Source organism: Narcine bancroftii, chromosome 4 (assembly GCF_036971445.1).
Source record: "Narcine bancroftii isolate sNarBan1 chromosome 4, sNarBan1.hap1, whole genome shotgun sequence".
Classification (NCBI taxonomy): Eukaryota; Metazoa; Chordata; class Chondrichthyes; order Torpediniformes; family Narcinidae; genus Narcine; species Narcine bancroftii.
The window spans coordinates 218,131,623-218,152,427 of NC_091472.1; the positions used below are offsets into that span (position 1 = coordinate 218,131,623).

At 39.1% G+C, this 20,805-nt stretch overlaps 1 protein-coding gene across 9 annotated transcripts in view; it reads left to right on the forward strand.

Annotated features, from left to right (window-relative positions):
* ikzf2 (IKAROS family zinc finger 2) overlaps positions 1 to 20,805 on the forward strand; it is a 199,189-nt gene that overhangs the window by 58,669 nt on the left and 119,715 nt on the right. For 2 of the 9 annotated variants that reach the window (XM_069933957.1, XM_069933951.1), the window contains exon 1: positions 3,223 to 3,393. The exons of the other annotated variants lie outside the window; for them this stretch is intronic. Coding sequence is in view for 1 of the 2 variants with exons in the window: in XM_069933951.1 (XP_069790052.1) it covers positions 3,313 to 3,393 (81 nt within the window). In the remaining variant the exon portion in view is untranslated. Of the gene's footprint in view, positions 1 to 3,222; positions 3,394 to 20,805 lie in introns of those variants that run through there. 9 annotated transcript variants of the gene reach the window in all.

Consider the following 20,805-nt stretch of genomic DNA (forward strand, 5'->3'; position numbering starts at 1 on the left):
GAACATCATTAAGACAAAGGTGCTGATCAGTGATTTCAGGAGAAGGACCAGAGTCCACACGCTTGTTCACATTAATGATGTTGAAATCAGTAACAACTATACACAGAAGACTTCATGAAGGCTGCACTGCAAGATGCAAACCACGAGTGGGCCACTGAAACAGATTGGGCAGATTACAGTTTGCCAAGAAGATTTTAAAAGAGCCTGCAGTAGTCTGGAAAAAGAAAAATTCTGGTGGACTGATGAGACCAGGATTAACGTGCATCAGAGTGATGGCAAGACCAAAGTGTGGAGGTGTAAAGGAACTGGCCAAGATCCAAAGCATGCCACCTCATCTGGACCAGTGGTTATGGCCTGGAGATGTATGGCTGTCACAGGTACTGGTGCACTTATCTTTATTGATGATGGAACTGCTGATGGCAATAGCAAAATGAATTCTGAGGTATGCAGAAACATCTTATCTGTTTCCATTCGAGCAAATTCTTCCAAACCCATTGGACAGAACTTCATCCTACACCAAAACAATGATCCCAAACATACTGCTAAAGCAACAAAGGAGATTTTGAAAACTAAAACTGGAACCATCAGTCACCAAATCTAAATCCAATTGAGCATGCCTTCCATATGCTGAAGAAAAAACTTAAGGAGACAAAAGCCCCCAAAACAAGCAGGAGCTGAAGATGGCTGCAGTAGAGGCCAGGCAAAATATCACCAGTGAAGATACTCAGCACCTGATGATGCAGGCAGTCAATGGATGCAAGGGATATGTAGCAAAGTACTAATCATGACTACTTTAATATACATATCATTGCTTTGTCCCAAATACTATGGTGCCCTGAAATGAGGGGGCTATGTATGTAAAGTGCTGATATTTCGACATGGTCAAACCAAAATATACACAAATAACCTTGAATAAAATCTGGAATGTGGATTTTAATCATGTGAATTGTTTGATTACAAATTTAAAACTGTGGAGCACCTGATCAAATAAAGGGGGAACAAAAGTGACTGTCCCAAACATGATGGAGAGCACTGTCAGGTACAAGTTTTTCAGAGGGTTGTATCTATATGGAATAAACTGCCAGAGAACGTGGTAGAGTTTAATGTTTAAAAGACATTTAAACAAGTACTGTACGTAGATAGGAAGTGTTAGGGTTGATTGGCATCTTGTTTGTTTGACGTTGGGCCGAAGAGCTTGTTTCTGTGCTCTGCATAGATGAACCTCTGAATCGATTACAATAATTGTCAAGAAAATTACTTCCTGATTTAACTTCTTCAATGTAGAAAATTAATTCCCTGAATATATAATTATTTCTTTAGTTGGAATTATTAGTGCAATTTTTTTTTAAATTAATGAATGGTGCAACTTTTGTCCCTATTGTTCACTATTACAGATTTATTTATTTGCAAGACCTGTTCGGCTGCAGCAAGTATTGGGTACGATACAATACAATGTGCATGACAATAAACTCAATATCATTATCATTATCTTGATGTTTCCAGTTTGTATTATTGGTTAAATTCTCTCCTCTTAATGTGCAATTGCAGGGGCACTTTTCTGAAATATTCTGTTTTTAGCTTGCTTTGAATGTTTTTTGTCTATTGTACATCATGACCAGTGTATTTGTTCCAAATAGTGTATCTTAATTTGAGAATTCTAATCTATCAGATTGGTCCTCTTAGTAGATGCATGCATTTCTTTATCCTTCTTCATTTGAAAACCTTGATAATTAGCTGCCTTTTCTGGCTACCCATGAGCCTCATTTCTGGAAAAGCCATGCTTTCACAATTTTTCCCCTCGATCTATGCCCACAACTCATCCATTTTATTCTTGGCTTTGAGGGGAGGATACTTAAAACTCCATTCATATCAGTGTTCTTATTTTGATTTCTCCTGCCTTCCAAACATTATGAATTCCTCACTTTTCATTAGTGTTACTTCTAAGTGTTACTTCTAAGTCTATGCTTCGATTTTCCATCTCTTGCAAACTGCATCAACAAACTTCCCAGCCCTGTTTTTTTAATTTTTTTAATTTTTCACACTATGAACCATATTAACCAAAATACACACAAACCTTTCCCTCTTGAATATACTCAGTGTCATTTTCTCCCCTTTTTCCCCCTCCCTTCTCTCCCTCCTTCCTACCCCCCTCCCTACCCACTAAACGTTCAACATATACAATACAATAAACCCATTAATCAATGTCATCACACAATGAAAATAAACAAGAAAATTGTGTCATCTACTTTTACACACTGGGTCAGTTCATTTCGTCTTCTTCTCATTCCTGTTGAAGCGCAAATCATTTGACATACAGGTCTTTCTTCCTTTCAAACCCCAAGGATGTTAAGTTCTTCAGGAAGCTTCAGTAACAACTCTCCAGGCATGCATTTGTGGTTCTTAACCTTTTTCTTTCCACTCATATACCATTTTAAATATTCCCTATGCCAGTAGTGCTCTGTGATTAGTAAGGGATTGATTCAGGTGATGTATGGGTGGAAAGAAAAAGTTTGAAAATCACTGTTTTAATCCTATCTCATTGACTTGTTATGTGCATGGTTTCATAACTCCAAAGGAAATGGACCAATGACAATTTTTCTCAAGCAAACTTTCTCTTCCCACTCACATCCCACCTTAAGCAACCCCATACTAATCACAGAGCACCGATGGCATAGGGATTACTTAAAGTTGTATGTGTGTAGAAAGAAAGGTTGAGAACCACTGGTCTACACTGTTCTCTTATTTGTTTGCTCATTGACAGCTACCATGGAAGTGATTTGTGAATGACTACCATTGGCTAGATTGCCTTTGAAGTCCTTCTTATTAACATCTTTTACATATTTTAAAATCTGACAGAGGACTGCTTTTTCTCACTATGTGATGGATCAGCTCCTTGGTATTTTCACCCTCCTTGGTCGGTGATAGTTATTTGAGTAATTTTTTTGGCCCTGAGAGCAAAGTTAAGTGATAGGTGGATTGAGCAGGCATGGGGGAATGATGGGGAGAAGGAGCCAGAGGGGGATGAGTGGAGTTAGAAGACAGAAACAGGAGAGTGACAGCTAGATATAGACAAGAGAGAAAAAGGCAGTTGGAGCCCTTTGGGGGAAGGGAGTGACATCTGCTAGAGGTGATAAGTGGGATCACAAAGGCTCAACGGGCTGGATTATGATGTAAGAAAGGTAATAATGGGGGGGGGGGGAGCATTAAAGGAGAGAAGAACAAGGGAAACCAGATGGAGGAGGGGATCTGGATGGAAATGTGTGGAGAGTAGATGAATGAAAGAGGGAGTGGGGGACATTGAATTATGGGAGAATGGAAGGGTGTATGAGAAAAGAAACAAATATAGGAGGACCAGAGATGGATCATAAGGAGATAGAGAAGGGAAATCAAGAGGTAAGGGTTACCTGACACCCAGAATATCTTGCATGCCCTTTCCTATATTGATAACTTCTGATTCCCCAATGCATCATCTCTGTGGATGATAGGCATGCTGACTGATTGAAACCTTTCTTCATCTCTTTTCCTATTAAATCCTTACTGAAGTTGTTTTTCTGACCTATTTTCCTTGTGGGATTCCCCACGCACACCAGCACTGCAGTGGACATGGCTGTGATTTTTCTTTCGAGGGGAACAATTGGGATCATTAGTATTCAGAATTGAATTTTAGCTGTGGGGAGAATGCACTGATATGATTTCTGCACCAGCTATTTAGTGTTACTTATCTTGATGGCAACCACCTTCATGCACATTCTTAAGCTTTTTGGGAAATTTAAACTCTTAAAAACTTTTCTCTCCTGTCTTCAAGCTCATGGCTGTACCTCAAGGCACAAGCTGATACTTAAGCCCAAAAATTCAAATCTTAATGTATTGTTCGTAAGATTTCAAAGAAATAAGAAACAGTTACAGTGTTTGTGTTCCTATTTGGGTTTGGAATTTTAATTATTACTTTTCATGGTCATGACTGTTTATATATGGTAGATGAATTTCAGAAAAAAAAATTAGATATTCTCTGATTTTATTCTCACATAATGTTTAAAAGCATTAAGGCATCAATATATCTGTCCTAAATATTGTAAAAAGTCATCCAATATTTGTAACATTGTTCACCTTGAGTATGATCAGAAACGCAAGTCGTTTATTAGTAGTCATTGCCAGAAATGAAATGAAGGATGATGATATCAGTGTATTGATACAAAGGTGAGGAGATCAGGAGAGACCAAATGGTCAAAGGAATTAGGAATTAAATTCCAGACACTGGAACTTTGATATGTATTTGGGCAGCACGAGCTCATGGGCCAGAAATGTATGTTACCATGCTAGATGTCTTAAAAAAAAGTGTGAAATGGCGAGAGGCAGAATTTTCAAAGTGACGGTACAAGAGCTAATCTTAGAAAATGAAGCTGGGAAAGCATTTTGGGGATAGTCAATCATAACTCTGTTTCTGTATGCCTATGGAAAGGGGCACGAGTCAATTGCTGAATGAGAACTTGTATCTCATGAGACTTTGTGCAATAAAAGTCGACTGGGATCAGCTACTTGCAGATAAACATACGTCAAAGATTGGGAATTCCTTAAAAATTAAAATGTGAGAGTTCAGGGCCAACATGTTCCTGTAAAGGTAAAGGATAAGGAAGGCAAGTCTGGGAAATCCTGGATGTTAAGAAATATTAAAGATTGATTTTTTTTTAAAAAGTACTTTGCAAGTTTAGGGTACCAAAAATAGGCAAGGCCCTTTAGTAGTATAAAATCTGTAAAGAATATTTATAAATTAAGAAGGCAAAAATGTTGGTAACAGGGTCAGAGGAGGAGTTACAAGCATAGATCAGTCATAATTGTTTTGAATGTGTGGCCACCAGTGGTGTGATATGAAGGTGCAAGCATAGGATGTCAGTATGAGAGGAATAGAGAGTTTGTGACTGGTTTTGGGGAGGTTAGGTTTAGAAAAAGTAAGGAGGGTGATGGGGAGACTACCTCACACTCTGTATTCTGTTTAAAGTCTTTCCTTACACACACTATGCATTCTCAACATTTAAGGGAACCTTATTTCAGATGCCAAAATATGAAGGTTTTGAAAGAGCAGATGATGTTCTGCAAACATCCTTAGAAGTTGCAGCTAAAAATTCCTTGACTTTGAAGGTTAGAGGGCCTTCACATGCCAAATAATATGGTCAAGGGAATAAAACAGCAGAGACTAGATCAATGTGGAGTGACAACAGTCTCGTCTGATTGCAAAGGATTTGGATGCAAACTTTGGGTTTCCCATCCTATAGAAGGTTGCAAAGAGCACTGGAATATCTCTGACCATGCGCATGGATGGTCTTAAGGCAGAGTAACCAAACCATAGGAGTAATCATGGAGCTGGTGGTCAACTCTGAGATCATTTTAGTCATCTGGTATTTTGCATTTCTAAATAAAAAAAGGTATTCTCTTTGTTGTCTTGAGCTTCAGACAGGGATAGATCATTAATTCTAGGCCTTTTTCTTTCTCCAGTGCTTCAATGTTTTTTGTGCTGGTGAGAATGGAGAAGATGGATATAGTTGTGGCTGATGATACTGGTTATGTGGCAGGGAGGTGTGGCCTGGTATTGTAGCATAAAATGTGGTGCTCTGGTGCACTGCCACTTGCTCTTCAATTTGTAAACCTAACCACATTGCATTAGAGTCCAGAAGCAACCCTTCTAAAGATGGGTTTTAGCTGGTACAACAACAGCTTTAATTTAGTTTAGAGATACAGCATGATAACAGGCCCTTCCAGCTTGTGAACCACTACTGTCCAAATACACCCATGTGACCAATTAAGCTACTAACTCCCTATGTCACACATGTCAAACTCTGGCCCTTATATTTGGGCCGCAAGATCATTTCAAAAATGTATTAGAGGTGGCCCGCCCTGCAGCGAGAGCCGATGCTGTTTTTTGGTAATGTCACCCCCACCATCCTCCCCCTTCATTGCACATTCTTCCCCATTGTAACACGAAAAATTGTAACACGAGAAGTCTGTCGGTGTCATCAGCCGGCAAGCCAGTTGGAAGGCTCCCCGCACAATCAGTCACTTCTCCCACCTGTCGAGCGGTGCGGCGGATTGGCGAGCGCCTGTGATTTCCTGTCGGCGCGACGGCATGGCAGGCTGCGCACGGCCCCCGGGCAGCGCGAGCCCCGCGCGACTGGCACCGGATGGCCCTTCCACAACGCGAGCGCACTTCTCCCGGTCGCCATGGCCTTCAGCGCTTGCACCTGCGCGGACCCCAGGGACGGCTGGTTCGGCCTGCACGTGAAGAGAGAGATGGTGGCTGTCCGCAAAGGCTGATCGGCAGCGCGCTGGGCCTGAGTGGGTGGGTAAGCAGGGGTGGGCAGAGGGTGTAGGTGAGGAGTAATGGGCAGGGGAAGTTATGGTGGTGCGAGGGGCAGTTAGAGGGAGGGATGAGTAGAAGGAGGGGTGGATAGGGAAGAGGTAAAAGGGGAGGGGCAGGGCGAGTAGGGGAGGGGTGATTAGAGGGTGAGAGACGGGTAGAGGGAGGAACAGGTTGAGGGGAGAGGCAGTAGAGGGAGAGCGAGTGGAGTGAGGGGTGAGTAGAGGTTGGGTAAAGGACTGGTCAGGTAGAGGGATGGTGGGTCGAGGGTGAATAGAGGCCTAGAGCCTGAGGAGTGAGCAGGAAATGCTGAGTCCTGATGCAGGCCAAAATGGACACAGCCTGTGAATGCTGACTACATCTCCACAGGGACCAAATATGTTTCCCTCAGGTCAAGCAAAGGGTGAACTTGAGCTACCTACTCCTGACCTGTAACATTATCCTCCTAAAGTTATATCCTAAAGTTTAACATTACATATGTTGAAAGAAGAGAAAACATGCAGATGTTGTTGAAAATTTTCAATAAATATTTAGTTCGGCCCTCGACTTAGTCCAAGTTTTTAATTTTGGCCCTCCGTGAATTTGAGTTTGACACCCCTGCCCTATGTCTTTGAAATGTGGGTGGAAATTAGAGCACCCGTGGGAGCCCATGGAGAATATACAAACTCGCTGCATACAGCGCCTGATTTGAACCTGATTGCCCTCGACCTTTTGCTTCAATCTAATTTTCACACTTCAGGGAATTATATGCATTTGCAAAAAAAATTCTGTTTTTATTTATCTCAACATATCCAATTTGATTTCGTTTGGTAGTACATTCTGTTAAACTAGCTCAACCTAATTGATAGATAATGCTCTGCCAACTGCTTCATCTTGTGTTAGCTATCTATGTGAGTTAAGTTCTTCAATGTTGCATCTGCACCCAATTTTAAATTGAATTTCAACTATGCATCCTTCTGTAGCATGGATATGTTTAATTTAGCAATAAAATAGATATAATAAAGCATATTTGCAGTAGAGAGCATCTTTGAATAATGTAGTTTCCTTCAAAGTCGTTTCTTTATAACCTTGATGAGAAAATAAAAATACCATACCACACTTTGTTATTGTTTGGGTTTGAACTGAATGCTGGTAGGTGCAAACAGGATTATAATAAATGGATACAACTGCTGCAAGGAATTATACAAACAGAAGAAAAAAAATACACGACAACACACCTCGGACATGTTTTGTAAAACCTCAGCTAATCAAGAAATTTGAGCAGTTCCAGCACCAGCTGAACTATGACCATCAACTCCACCTATCACTCCACCCCAACCTGAAGCAACACCAGGTCCCTCAGGAATTTCTTGCAACACTCCCACCCTTTACCTTCTGCGATGATGATGACCAAAGCTGCTTCTCTGCTCCTCAGTAATGGTGATTGATGCCCAGGATCCCTATAACCTCCCTCCCTACACCAGCCACCACCACTCACTGATTCATCAAAATTGATTAAAGAATTTTTGTTTGTTTTCAATAATCTTTCTTAAATGTCCGTATAACATACATTATTTCAATGTTTAATATTAGATGCGTTTTGGGTCATTATTTAGACGTTTGGCAATGTTTATGTGACTAGAAATAAACCATAGGAACTTAATTTTTGTTTTTATCATTGAGCCTATGGTAAATTGGTTTAATTTAAAGTAGCACTTTCCAAGAGCATATCAAAAATGTTAAGTGAGAAGTCCTATTACAGCAGTTCCTTGAGATGTTAAAAGTGGGCTGGATCTCAGAATCCAGCTCTTGAACAATAATTGCCGTGGGACTAAATTTCCAGGTATTGCAGCTTCCACTGTCTTGTGGGGCTCACTGCTGCAGCTGTCATACAAGGTAGAACAGTACTTGAGCTGCAACTCAATAAAAGTAGTGCAAATCACCTTGCCCATGAAATGCCTGATGGTCTTCTAATAGCTGCCTCCAACCGAGATTTTTTTTTACTTTTTCTAAATGTCTTTGACGATCAGAGTAGAAATAGTTGGAATTAATTTTTAAAAACTATTAAAAGTTATATTTATTATATACCATATATTTTGACGTTTAAGTCAAGTCTTGAAACCCTCAGAAATGAGAGGTCAACTTTTATGCCAGGTACAAAAATGAGACCTTAAATTCAACACAAAAAGAACCACTGGACATAGATTCAGCATACAAGATGACTCTTGAAGCACCTCCCCACTGCCGGTGCTGCTGCTCCCTGACACCTCCCCACCTCCACCATAACCCACCCAGACATTTTACAGTTGTAGAGCCTGAGGTCCCTTCTCCTGCCTGGGAGATGACAAGTAGCCGTGGTTCCTGCACCGCGCACATTGAGGCAATTTCTTCGATGCAGAAAGCACCCAATGCTGGGAATGTCACCAACTCCGGTTGCAGCCAATGCTGAAGACTTGGACCCAGCATTGTTTGGCATCTTCCCAGCCAGAAGCAAAGGTTCTTTTTACTCTTTTTATTTACTTACTTGCTTAATTTACAGATTTGTTACTTGGCAAATGGAGGGTTGTAACAAAGTTTGGGTTGTTGCTGGGAGGCCCGTACACCAGTCTCCAGCAAATTCTTTGTCCAGAAAATCGGGGGGGGGGGGGTTGGTGTGGGGGTCGACTTATATGCCTAATATCTGATAAAACCATGAAAATGAGGCTAAAAATCTGAAGGTTGACTTATATCCCAAAATATGCGGTAATTAAAAATAGCAGATACTAGACATCGGAAATAAAACAATCCAAGAAACACTTAACAGGTCAAACAACATTTATGGAAATAGAAAAAACTAATATTACAGAATGCAAAATAAAGAAATTAATTATTTTTCAGTTGCAGACAAAATGGGGAGAAGGATAGGTCAAAGGGAATATTGGTGACAGGTTGAGGCAAACATTACTGTAGGGATAAACCATGGTTATTCTCCATTCATTGAGATGATCGTGCTGGTTAGAGGATGATAATATTCAAAATGAGTGCAAAATGTTCCAAAATGCAGGGCTATTTGATGTGCCCAGTGGGCCAGGCTGTACTAATGGATAGATAAAAACGGTAAATGTTGAGAGTGTTGACAGCCAACTTACATTGGACTATGAAGGTTGTGCTTCCTGAACAGTTTTGGGTGTATTTTATAGATTTTGGGCTGCTGATTACAAAGATCAACTTAAAATTTTCCTATCACATGCAGTCTTTTAGATGTAACCTATTTTTGTGATTTCCTGTCATATTTTACCTCTACTAGTATAGGTCAGGATAGATGCAGACAGGCTATAAAAGTAGCTCACATATACAGATGCTGTGCATTACATTGATGTAGATTGAGCACATTTTGATGCAAATGTTCTTCAGTCATGAGCATAGTGAGTATACTTAACAATAGCATTTATAGTCTTCAGGAAGATTTAATACATCAGAAATGTCTGGTCAATGTCACAACAGCTGCAATACATTCTGTTACATTTGCTTAAGGCTCAAAGATGCAGCATGACTCCACTTATTAAGAAAGCCTCTGAGCTCTACTTCGGTTGTAAAATTGGTGATCAAGACAAACTCTGGGCTCCTGATATTTGTTGTGTAACATGTGCAGTCAACTTGAGAGCTTGGCTCAGAAGTACATTATCCAACTAAATATGCTAAATTCAATAAAAGTTAATTTAATCTCTCTCTATTGTCCCATGTGATGCAGCAAATCTGAAATAATCTTTGAGTTCAGCTTGAAGTTGTCTATTATTCTCAATTTTTCTTTAGGAAGCAAACCTTTTAGAAAAAATGTTGTCCAATTTTATTAGCCAGGTGACAATGACTCTTAAAGCCCAGATGGAAAATGGTGTTTTTCCTCAAACTTATGTTGGGCCTCCTTGTAGCAGGCCACAAACAGATATCAGAGTGGGAGTGACAGCTCTGTGGAATACCTCCGTTTAGTCCGTATGGGTGATTCTGACCTTCCAATTGCCTGCCACTTTAATTCTCCATCCTACTTCAACTCTGACCTATCTCTCCTGCAAACCCTGCATTTTGCTCATTGTTTGTATTATCATCTTCCACCTGTTTCCATTCATCTCACTGACTGGGGGACTCCACAACCTATCCCCACTGCAGCTCTGACTATCCTTTCACAGATGTGCTCACTGTCCAATCTTTCTATAGTCCCACTTTGTATACAATTTAGAACTAAATGGTTTTCTCTCTTTCCTAATTTTGCTGGTGTCTTCAGCCTGCAACCATTTTCTTTTTATTTTCTGCAGATGCTCCTGAACCTACTTAATATTTTTGGCATTTTCTGTTTTTATTTTATATTATTTTGCAATGTGTTAACTTAAACATGTTAAATATGGATTTAAATTCATCATAATAACATTAAAATAAACAAATTATTTACCATTTCATTAAATGAATGGTACTATATTGTAGCGGTTACTACAGCAGATGCTACTAAATAAAGGCAAACACACACAAAGGTAGTCAACTCAAGACTGGTTTATTGCAGAGATATACAGACCTTTTATTCCCTGCCTCTTAATGAGCTTGTTAGTGAACTGCTGCTGGTCCACATGACCAGCAGGTTAAAGCTATGAGCCATTAGCGCCCGCCCCTTTAGACAGGGGCTTCATCTGATCCACTCGCTGTACTTTGGCGCCCAGCACTGCTAACCCGCGATGTGTCAGGTAAGTCTGTGAACTGACGGTGGCAGTTCTCAATGCTGCGCTGTGCGCCCGCTACAATATAAGATATTGCCAAGTATGACCAGTGAAAATCTAAGGGGCAGGGAATGAAGTTTGTGGTCACTGCAATTGAGCTCATGATCTTCTGCAGTTGCTTCCAAGACTTGTGCATGGCCCTTGTCATTATCACCAGCCCAAACATATTTCAGGTTATTCTCCTCTCAGCAGAATATTTAGTACAACATTTTCCCAGCACTCACTGAACCCAAAGACAATTTTATTTATCAACAAGGCAATACTGTTGAAAGTGTGCGTGGCATTGGTCCAATATTTGCTTTGTTAGAATGGTACCTGTGCCTATATTTAATTTGCCTGTTGATTTTGAGCATTTCATCCTAAATTATAGGTGGAATATAATGATAATTGGAGCAATTATAATGACTATATTATTTTTCATACCATAGAGATTGTTATTATTTTCTTTTAACTCTTGGCACAAGCAGTCTTGGATTTGATTTTGGCGAGCTCGAAGACTTTGCACCATTCAAAGTACTCAATTTGGACCTGAAAAATCCTGGAATTTTATTCTGTACTAAATCAGTGGACATCATATATAACAACAGTTTAGGATTTGAGAAGTAGCTAGGCTTGGTTGGGGGAGGTAGCAAGAATGATCACATGTTAATATTGGCTAGCCAAAATAGGGAGAATCACAGCAATGAATTATAACTACCATATTGTTATTTCTTTTTATTTTACAATTGTTAATGGTAATAAGGTATGGAACTCTTTTGACATATTAACAAATCACTTAAGCAATTCAAAATTAATACTTGCATAGTTTCATATTTTTCTCCATATCAAATATTTATCTAAGTTCCCATAAAATTTGCAAAGGTCTCTGCCTCAACCATTCCATTTTACAGGAATCTATTGCATAAATATTTTTTGTGAACCCTCGTCTTAATCTTGCAAGTGATGATTTTACATTTATATTCTTCATTGCTGACTCCAATAAGTGAACATAAACTATTTTCACAAGAAAAAAAAAGATAAGATCTCTAAATAATTCCCTCACCGTTCATTAGCAAGGGAAATATTTTCATCATCTCGTATCTCCTCTCATAGCTGTCTTCTTCCCTGATATTGTATGGGGAAGCTATGCTCCACAGTCTCTATGTGTAATCTACTTTGGAATGTTCAATCTGTATAGTTACTGTTTCTATTTATTTACAATTCAATATATAACACAAAATACACTGGCTTTTTAAAAATTTTGCCTTGATTTTTAAACAAATATTTATTGTAAAGAATTAAGTATGAGTATCTATGTCCAGCTGCAAGTACTCAAGATTTTAAATTGCATTCGAGAGGTCAGAGCACAAAGCTTTAGACTATAGATCTCTTGATGGGTGAGCATTTCAGAGACCCTGATGACAACTCTCTAGCAAAACTCTGAACAAAATGGGAAAGTATTAAATTGGGAATTAAGTAGGAATTTGGGAAAGTAAATTGGGAACAGATGTGCTCAGGGAAATGCACAGCAGAAATGTGGAAGATGCTAAGGGACCAATTTGTTTTCAAAAGGTGTGTCCCACTGAGCAAGGAAGAGTTGGTTGGGTAAAGGAGCCAAGAGAAGTAGAACAGCCACTCCATTTGAAGCCTAAATAAGGTTTCGGAAGCAAAAGTCAGAAAGGGTTTATAAGTAGCCAGGAATGAACTTGGGAAAGGATTTAGGAGATATTGAGAGGGCATGAGAAGTCCTTGGAAAGTAAGGTTAAGGAAAACCCTAAGCCATTCTACACGTATATGAAGAAGGATGGCCGTAGTGATGTATAAAGAGGGGATACGTACCTGGAGGCAGAGGCGGTCAGGTTCAGTTTCACCAGAGAGAGGTACCTTGGTGAATGTGAGGTCCATGTAAAAGTATAAACTGAAGCAAGTTGAGCTTAAGAAAGAGGAACTGCTGGACCTTGTTAGAAATATTCAGAGAACAGATGTAATAAATCTGAAGTTACTACAGAAAGCAATAGAAGATATTGCTCGGGTTTTTATAATGATCTTTGCACCCTCCCTGGTCACAAGAAAGGTACTGGTTGGAAAATGGCAAAACTAGTCCTCTTTGAGGGAAAATTCTGGGAATTATAGACCAATGTGACTTGTGTCAGTGGTAGGCAAAGTACTGGAGGGAATTATTAGAGACAGGAATTACTTAGGTGTAGAGAAGCATAATCTTATTAGGGATGGTCAGCATAGTGTTGTGAGAAGCAGGTCGTGCTTCATGAGCCCAAGTGAGATTTTTTGAGGTGACAGAACAAAATATTGATGGAGGTACGCCAATCAATATAGTGTATATGGATTTTAGTAAGATGTTGGACAAGGTCTGCCATGATAGCTTCATTTAGAAAGTCATGAGGCCTGGGATCCACGGAGCCATGGCTGTGTGGATTTGGTATTGGCTTGCTGACAGAGGTTGGTAGTAGAAGGAGCATATTCTGCCTAGAGGTTGGTGACTAGCGAGTTCCACACAGATTTATTCTGGCATTCCTGCTCTTTGTAATTTTTATAAATAACTTGGGAAAATAAAAAGTGGAAGAGTGGGTCAGTATTGTGTAAATGACAAGATGTTTGGAGGTGTTGTGGATAGTGTAGAAGGTTGTCGTAGGTTGCAACAGGATATAAACAGTATGCAAATTTGGGTGGAGAAGTGACAGATGGTGTTTGATCCAGATAAGTGAAGTGATGCACGTTGTTAATGACAGGATTCTTAACAGTGTGGAGGACAGAGGTACCTTGGGGCCCAAGTTCATAGATCTCTCAAGGTTGCTGTACAAGTTAATAGAGGATAGTTTAGAAGCACATGGTTTGCTAGCATTCATTAGATGGGGGATTGAATTTGAGAGCCAAGAAGTACTGTTGCAGTTCCATAAAACTGTGGTAGACCATACTTAGAGAATTGCAGTACACAAAAATGTTTGAGAAACTCAGCTGGTCACACAGCCTTTCTTCAGGTGTTACTTGGTGTTCAGTTCCAGTCATCTCATTACAGGAAGAGGAGATTTGCCAGGATGTTGCCTGGATTGGAGAATGTCTGATGAAGCAATGTTGACAGAGCTAGGCCTTTTCTTTTTGGAGCAATGAGGGATGAGAGGTGACTTTACAAGATTATGAGAGTCATAAATAGAGTGGACAGCCATCTACTTTTTTTTACCAAGGAGGTCACAATTGCAAATATCAGAGGACATCAGTTGAATGCGAGTGGATAAAGTGTAGGGGAGGTGTCAGAGTTAAGTTTTTTTTTACACTGAAAGTGGTGGGTGCCTGGAATGCATTTCCAGGAGTGGTGAAGAAAGCTGATGCAACAGGGACATTCAAAAGACTTTTCAACAAGCACATGTTTTCAACAAAACAAGTAAGAAAAATAGAGGGTTAAGGGGTTGAGGAAGGGATGTGAGGTAAGGATTAGATTGTTGTGGAGTAAGTATATATAGGCCAGGACAACATCGTGGGCCGAAGGGCCTGCTCTGTGTGCTGTTCTGAGGAAACATTAAATTGGTAGAAATTCCATCTTTTGGCGAAGATGTTAAAGCTTCTGCTAACTTGCACTGATGTAAGTCATTTCTTGGGTTTCTGTTAATGAAGAGTAAAGTCCTCAGCGATTAAATTTTGCTCAATCAAATTCATAAAAACAGAATAACCAGGTAGTATCACTTATTTCTGCTTATTTACCTGTATTTCCTTTTTCACATTACAATAGGACTATCCTAAAATGTTTTACTTAGTTGCATGGTTTATTTGAGGAAATGTTCAAAATGTCTGCATGAATGCTAATCTATTTGAACCCTTTCTTTATATGTGTATCTATATATTATAATAAGTTTATGATCTACAGATCTGGCTACACTTCCTGTTCTTATCTCCCTGCACTTTTATAGTCCACTTCACTATTTGCTGACCCTTCTATTTGTATCAAATATGAATGATTTCATGACAAAACAATAGTTTATATTAAATTAAAAACATGATAGGTAATAAATATTTACTGTTACCATCATGCAAGCAAAAATGTGGAATTATAACACAGACAAGCCTTTTTTATTGTGTCAGAGGAATTTATGATCTGTGCAGTGACTTGAAATTGTGTTGCTATTGGCCGAAAATGCTGAGTCACGCCACTTCCAGAATACACACATTAATATCCATCTACTCCAGATGCTTTCTGTCTTTCAAACATCTTTGTAACTATAGTGCTCTATTTGATCTTGTGCAATGCCTTGAAATTTATAAATGTTATTCCATTTGTTTGACCTCTGTTTCTATTTAGTATCAGTTCTTCACAAATTTTATAGTCTTTTTTAAAAAAACTACATTCACTACCTTAAATTGTTTGTAGCTGACCTTGATTAATACATGCATGACCAATGTCTGCTCACCTTTGCATCATTGGTTCGAAAGGTTTGTCCACAAACTGATCTATAGTTTACCCAATCTACCTTGTTGAACGATGGAGTTGCATTTACTGCCAGCTAGTTTAGTGACATAATTTAGAGAGGTTGGTTAATTGCGGTCAGAGCTTTTACCACCATCCCTTTCAGCAGACTAATGGCCAGTAGCACTAACATCTACTATAATGAAATGCTTTGAGAGGTTGGTCATGGTCAGTATTAACGTACCTAAGCCGAGGTCTGGACCCACTGCAATTCACCTATTGTCACAATCACTCCACAGCAGATGTAATTTCACTGGCTCTTCACTCAGCTCTGGAACACCTCAAAAACTGCAGCTCATAATACGGCTGCTCTTCATAAGCCCCTTTCACATTGGCAAACAGCTAAATTGGCGGGGTGAATGAACTGTTTAGAAAAACCAGTTGCACTGTTCACACTGGAACAAGGAAAAATGGTTCATACTGCCTACCCAGTAGTACAAAACAAAGGGGCACCTATCCTCTAGCAATGACCTCCTAAGAGAAGCATCAAACAGACCTGCCCTCCCAGAATTTTGTGCGGCAGAAAATCCCCCCATGTGTACTCTGTGCATACAGCCCTTTCATTTTCCCAAGGCACATTGGCATGGGTTTTAAAGGAAAAGGCGGCTAGTTCCTTGCCTGCCCACAGTCTTTGTCTGTCTGCTCTCTCTCCCTCCTCCTTCCTCTCCCTTCCCTCTTTCTCTCATAGACATATCTATCTATATGTATCTATCCTTGATTGTTGTATGTATCTACTTCTTTGTGTGTGTGTGTGTTTTAATCCCTGCTGTGACTTTCCCACCCTTGCTATAAATTGTTCATGTTTGTGTTTTATTACTGCTACCACTTTCCCACGGTCCTTTGTAAATTGTGTGTGCTATATTTTATTAAATTGTAAGTGTATTTTCCCATGGACTTATTCGTGTGTGTTTTATTCCTGTTACAATTTTCTGATACTCGTGTAGGTTTATATAGGTCAACAACAGGGGCTGATGGACTCCTAATTAAGCATGAATAATTTTTTTTAAAATACAAAATCCTAATACATTGATCAGCATTGCGAATTTAGTAAATTGAATACAAACCTCGAACCTCCTCTTTGTGGAGGTATGAGAACAAACTTTTTGATGCATTGTAGTTCTCAGAGCCCTAATCCTAGTATCTGTTGTCCCCACACCATCTCTGGATATCTTGCCTTCAGTGCCTCTATTTTTAAGCCTCTCTAATTATGTACAAGCGGCTTTTACCTCTAGCTAAGATCCATAAGCAAAATTTCCTTGATTTTTTTTTTTGTTTGTTTCGATCTATGATTATCCAGTGGAGTTAATTTTCCTTTTGATTGTACCCATCTATATCTGGAACACCAAACAAATGTTACCCACTTTTTGTTTCAAAGTCTTAACCATCTCATTGTCCCCATGAACATTCAATCTTTCTCGTTATGAGGCCACTTGTGAATGGCTTGACAGCCTTCCTCTTTTTCCTTATCTGCAGGGCAATGCCTCACTCACCATTATCCTTCTCTATGTGGCTGAACCCACACTGACAGTGAAGACTTTACCCTTGACTCCATGCAAATCTTTAGGTCAACCATGTGAGACTAGCATGTATACACGCGCTAGTTTTGCCTCTTTTTTCGATAATCCATTTCTCATCATTCTTTTCTGTGACTTTAATGATCTTACAACTTTCTTCCTGATCTTTCCATGAACTAAAAGAATCCATCCATTTTATTGCCATTTCCTGACAAAATCTATCTTCAATTCTTACATGGAGTCACGGCAGAGAATCGGTCCTTTTTGCCCACTGTGTCTTTACTAGCTATCAGGTAGCCATCTATGTTAATTCCATTTACCAGCATTTGTTCTGTAGCCTTCTCTGCTTTAGTAATTCAAGCACTCATCTAGATACTTATTAAAGATTGTAAGGGGACTCTGCCTTTTCTCTGCCAATACATCCAGGTTGCATCGTTCAAGAACACAAGGATATGGGAGCGAGAGTAGGAGTAGGCCCTCAAATGCTGCCCTCCCATTCAAAATGATCACGCTGATCTCTGCTGGTAACTCCTCCTCTGTGCTTGTTTCCAACCTATTTGTCCTTATTAATTAATTCCGCTCCCTACCATCCTGCTGGCCAATGTACAATCCTTGGAGAACAAACTTAATGAACCCCAAGCCAGATTTCAACATCAGAGGGACATCAGGGAATGCTGTGTGATGTGCTTTATAGAAACATAGTTAAATGCGGACATTTCAGACATGGCACTACAGCCCACCGTGCTGACCGGACAGCAGCATCAGGAAAAATCAGGAGAGGTGACATTTGAGGAATCATCAATTCATCATGGTACAGGGGGAAGTCACGTGATGGAGTAGTGGCCGGACGGTGAACTCCAGCCCTCTCCAGAAAAGTTGAAAAAAATAAAGGAAAGCACAAAGGCACAAAAATAAAAATTAAAGTAAAGTGAATATAAAGGTGGAAAGAAGATGGCGACGAAAAAAGAAAAGTCGAAACCAACGGTAAGAAGAGAGGAAGAGAAGACAACGGAAGAAGAAGGAGAAGGCCTTACCTGTTCGAAGAGGCCCGCGGTGGAGAGAGAAACCCGCTCCCTCAGGTCGGTAGAAAGTGGACTACAAAAATGGCTCACTGAGCCGAGTAAAAGTGCGCAACCACGCATGCGCGACGAGTCGCGCATGCGTGATGCGCATGCAAAAAACACACCGACGGGAGGGGCGACCAGCTGGGGAGTCGATCTCCACAGCCGGCAATGACAGCGACAGAACAGCAGCAGCAAGAGGAGAACATAGAAGACAACGAAAACAAGAAAGAAGAGAAGAAAAAGAAAACCCAGAGGAAGAAGAAGAGGAAGAGGAAGAGTACAGTGAAATGGAAGAAGAAGGGAAAGGCAAGAAAATGGATATATTTTCTCTTATTAAAGAATACATGGATTCATTTAAAGAATGGCAAGCACAAGAATTTAGTGATTTAAGAAGAAGAATAAACAGTACAGAAGAGAAAGTGAATAAAATAGATATGACCATATCAGAAATAGGAAAAAGAATGGACAAGGTGGAAGAACGAGAAGAACGAGAAGCAGCAGTAGAAATGGAGGTAGAGGACTTAAAAAAGAAATTAGAAGAATCTAATAAAAAAGTTAAAGAGACACAAGAGCTGTTAGCTCAGAAAATAGATATAATGGAAAATTATAACAGAAGAAATAATATAAAGATAGTGGGCCTTAAGGAAGATGAAGAAGGCAAGAATATGAGAGAGTTTATAAAAGATTGGATCCCAAGGATCTTAGGATGTCCAGAACTACAGCAAGAAATGGAAATAGAAAGGGCACATAGAGCATTAGCCTTTAAACCACAACCACAACAAAAGCCAAGATCCATTTTAGTAAAATTCCTAAGATATACTACAAGAGAAAAGGTACTGGAGAAAACAATGGAGAAAGTAAGAGAGGACAACAAGCCACTGGAGTACAAAGGGCAAAAAATTTTTATTTATCCAGATATAAGTTTTGAACTCCTGAAGAAGAGAAAGGAGTTCAATACAGCAAAGGCGATTTTATGGAAGAAAGGGTATAAATTTATACTAAAGCATCCAGCGGTATTGAAAATATTTATTCCAGGACAGCAAAACAGACTATTCTCGGATCCAGAGGAAGCACAAAAATTTGCAGAACAATTACAAAATAGACTGAGAGATGAAGAAGTGTAACGAGAGTACAAAAGACTGCGAACTAAAAAGACGTGTGTATAGGACTATATACATATATAATACATATATTACATAAGTGTATGTGCATTTAAAAGAAAATATATAGTGTATAGAGAAGAATTAATAAGGGAAAAAAAGGGGAAGAGAGGAGTAAAGAGGGAATTTAGAGAATGACCTTTGTTGTATATAAAAATTGAAATCTTTTCTGTGGGGGGGGTGGGTAGGGAGAAATTACGGTCACTGCAAAATCAGTTGACGCTTGCGAGTAAATTCGCAAATCCAAATGGAGAGGGGAGATGTGGTTGCCCGACAAGGGATAATGGGCAACTCAGGAAGGGGAGGGCGACAATGGGGTTAAAGAAATATTAGGTAGGAGAATAAGGGGAATGTTTGATGTGTTAAAAATGTTGTCTTATAAGCTGTTCAAAGAAAGAAAGAAGAAATGGATGAGAAGGAAAGGTGATGATGAGGAAACAGAAGGGAAAGATAAACAAAGTATAAAATGGCTACATTAAACTATATGACTTTAAATATTAATGGAATACATAACCAAATCAAAAGGAAGAAACTGCTAAATTTACTGAAAAAATAAAAAATTGATATTGCATTTGTTCAAGAAACACAATTAACTGAAGTGGAGCACAAGAAATTAAAGAGAGATTGGATAGGACATGTAATGGCAGCGTCATATAACTCAAAAGCTAGAGGAGTGGCTATATTAATCAGTAAAAATGTACCAATTAAAATAGAAGAGGAAATAATAGATCCAGCAGGAGGATATGTAATGATAAAATGTCAGATATATTCGGAGTTTTGGAATTTACTTAATATATATTCGCCTAATGAAGAAGATCAAAAATTTATGCAGGATATTTTTCTGAAGATAGCAGATACGCAAGGGAATATATTAATAGGAGGGGATTTCAATCTCAATTTGGATTCAAAGATAGATAAAACCGGGAAAAAAATTAACAGAAAGAATAAAGTAACCAAATTTATAATTAAATCGATGCAAGAAATGCAACTTTTCGATATATGGAGGAAACAACACCCAAAGGAAAAGGAATATTCATATTATTTGGATAGACATAAAACATATTCAAGAATAGATTTATTCCTGTTATCAGCTTGTATACAAGATAGAGTTAGGAAAACAGAATATAAAGCTAGAATATTATCGGACCATTCACCCTTGATATTGACAATAGAGTTAGAGGATATCCCTCCAAAAATGTATAGATGGAGATTAAACCCCATGCTACTTAAAAGACAGGATTTTAGAGAATTCATAGAAAGACAAATTAAAATGTATTTTGAAATAAATACGGAATCAGTGAAGGATAAGTTTATATTATGGGACGCAATGAAAGCGTTCATCAGAGGGCAAATAATAAGTTACGTAACTAAGATGAAGAAGGATTACAATCGGGAAACAGAACAGTTGGAAAAGGAAATAGCAGATATAGAGAAAGAATTAGCAAGGAAGGAAGACACTACTAAAAGAAGGAAATTGGTAGATAAAAAAATAAAATATGAAACATTTCAAACATATAAGGTGGAGAAAAATATAATGAAGACAA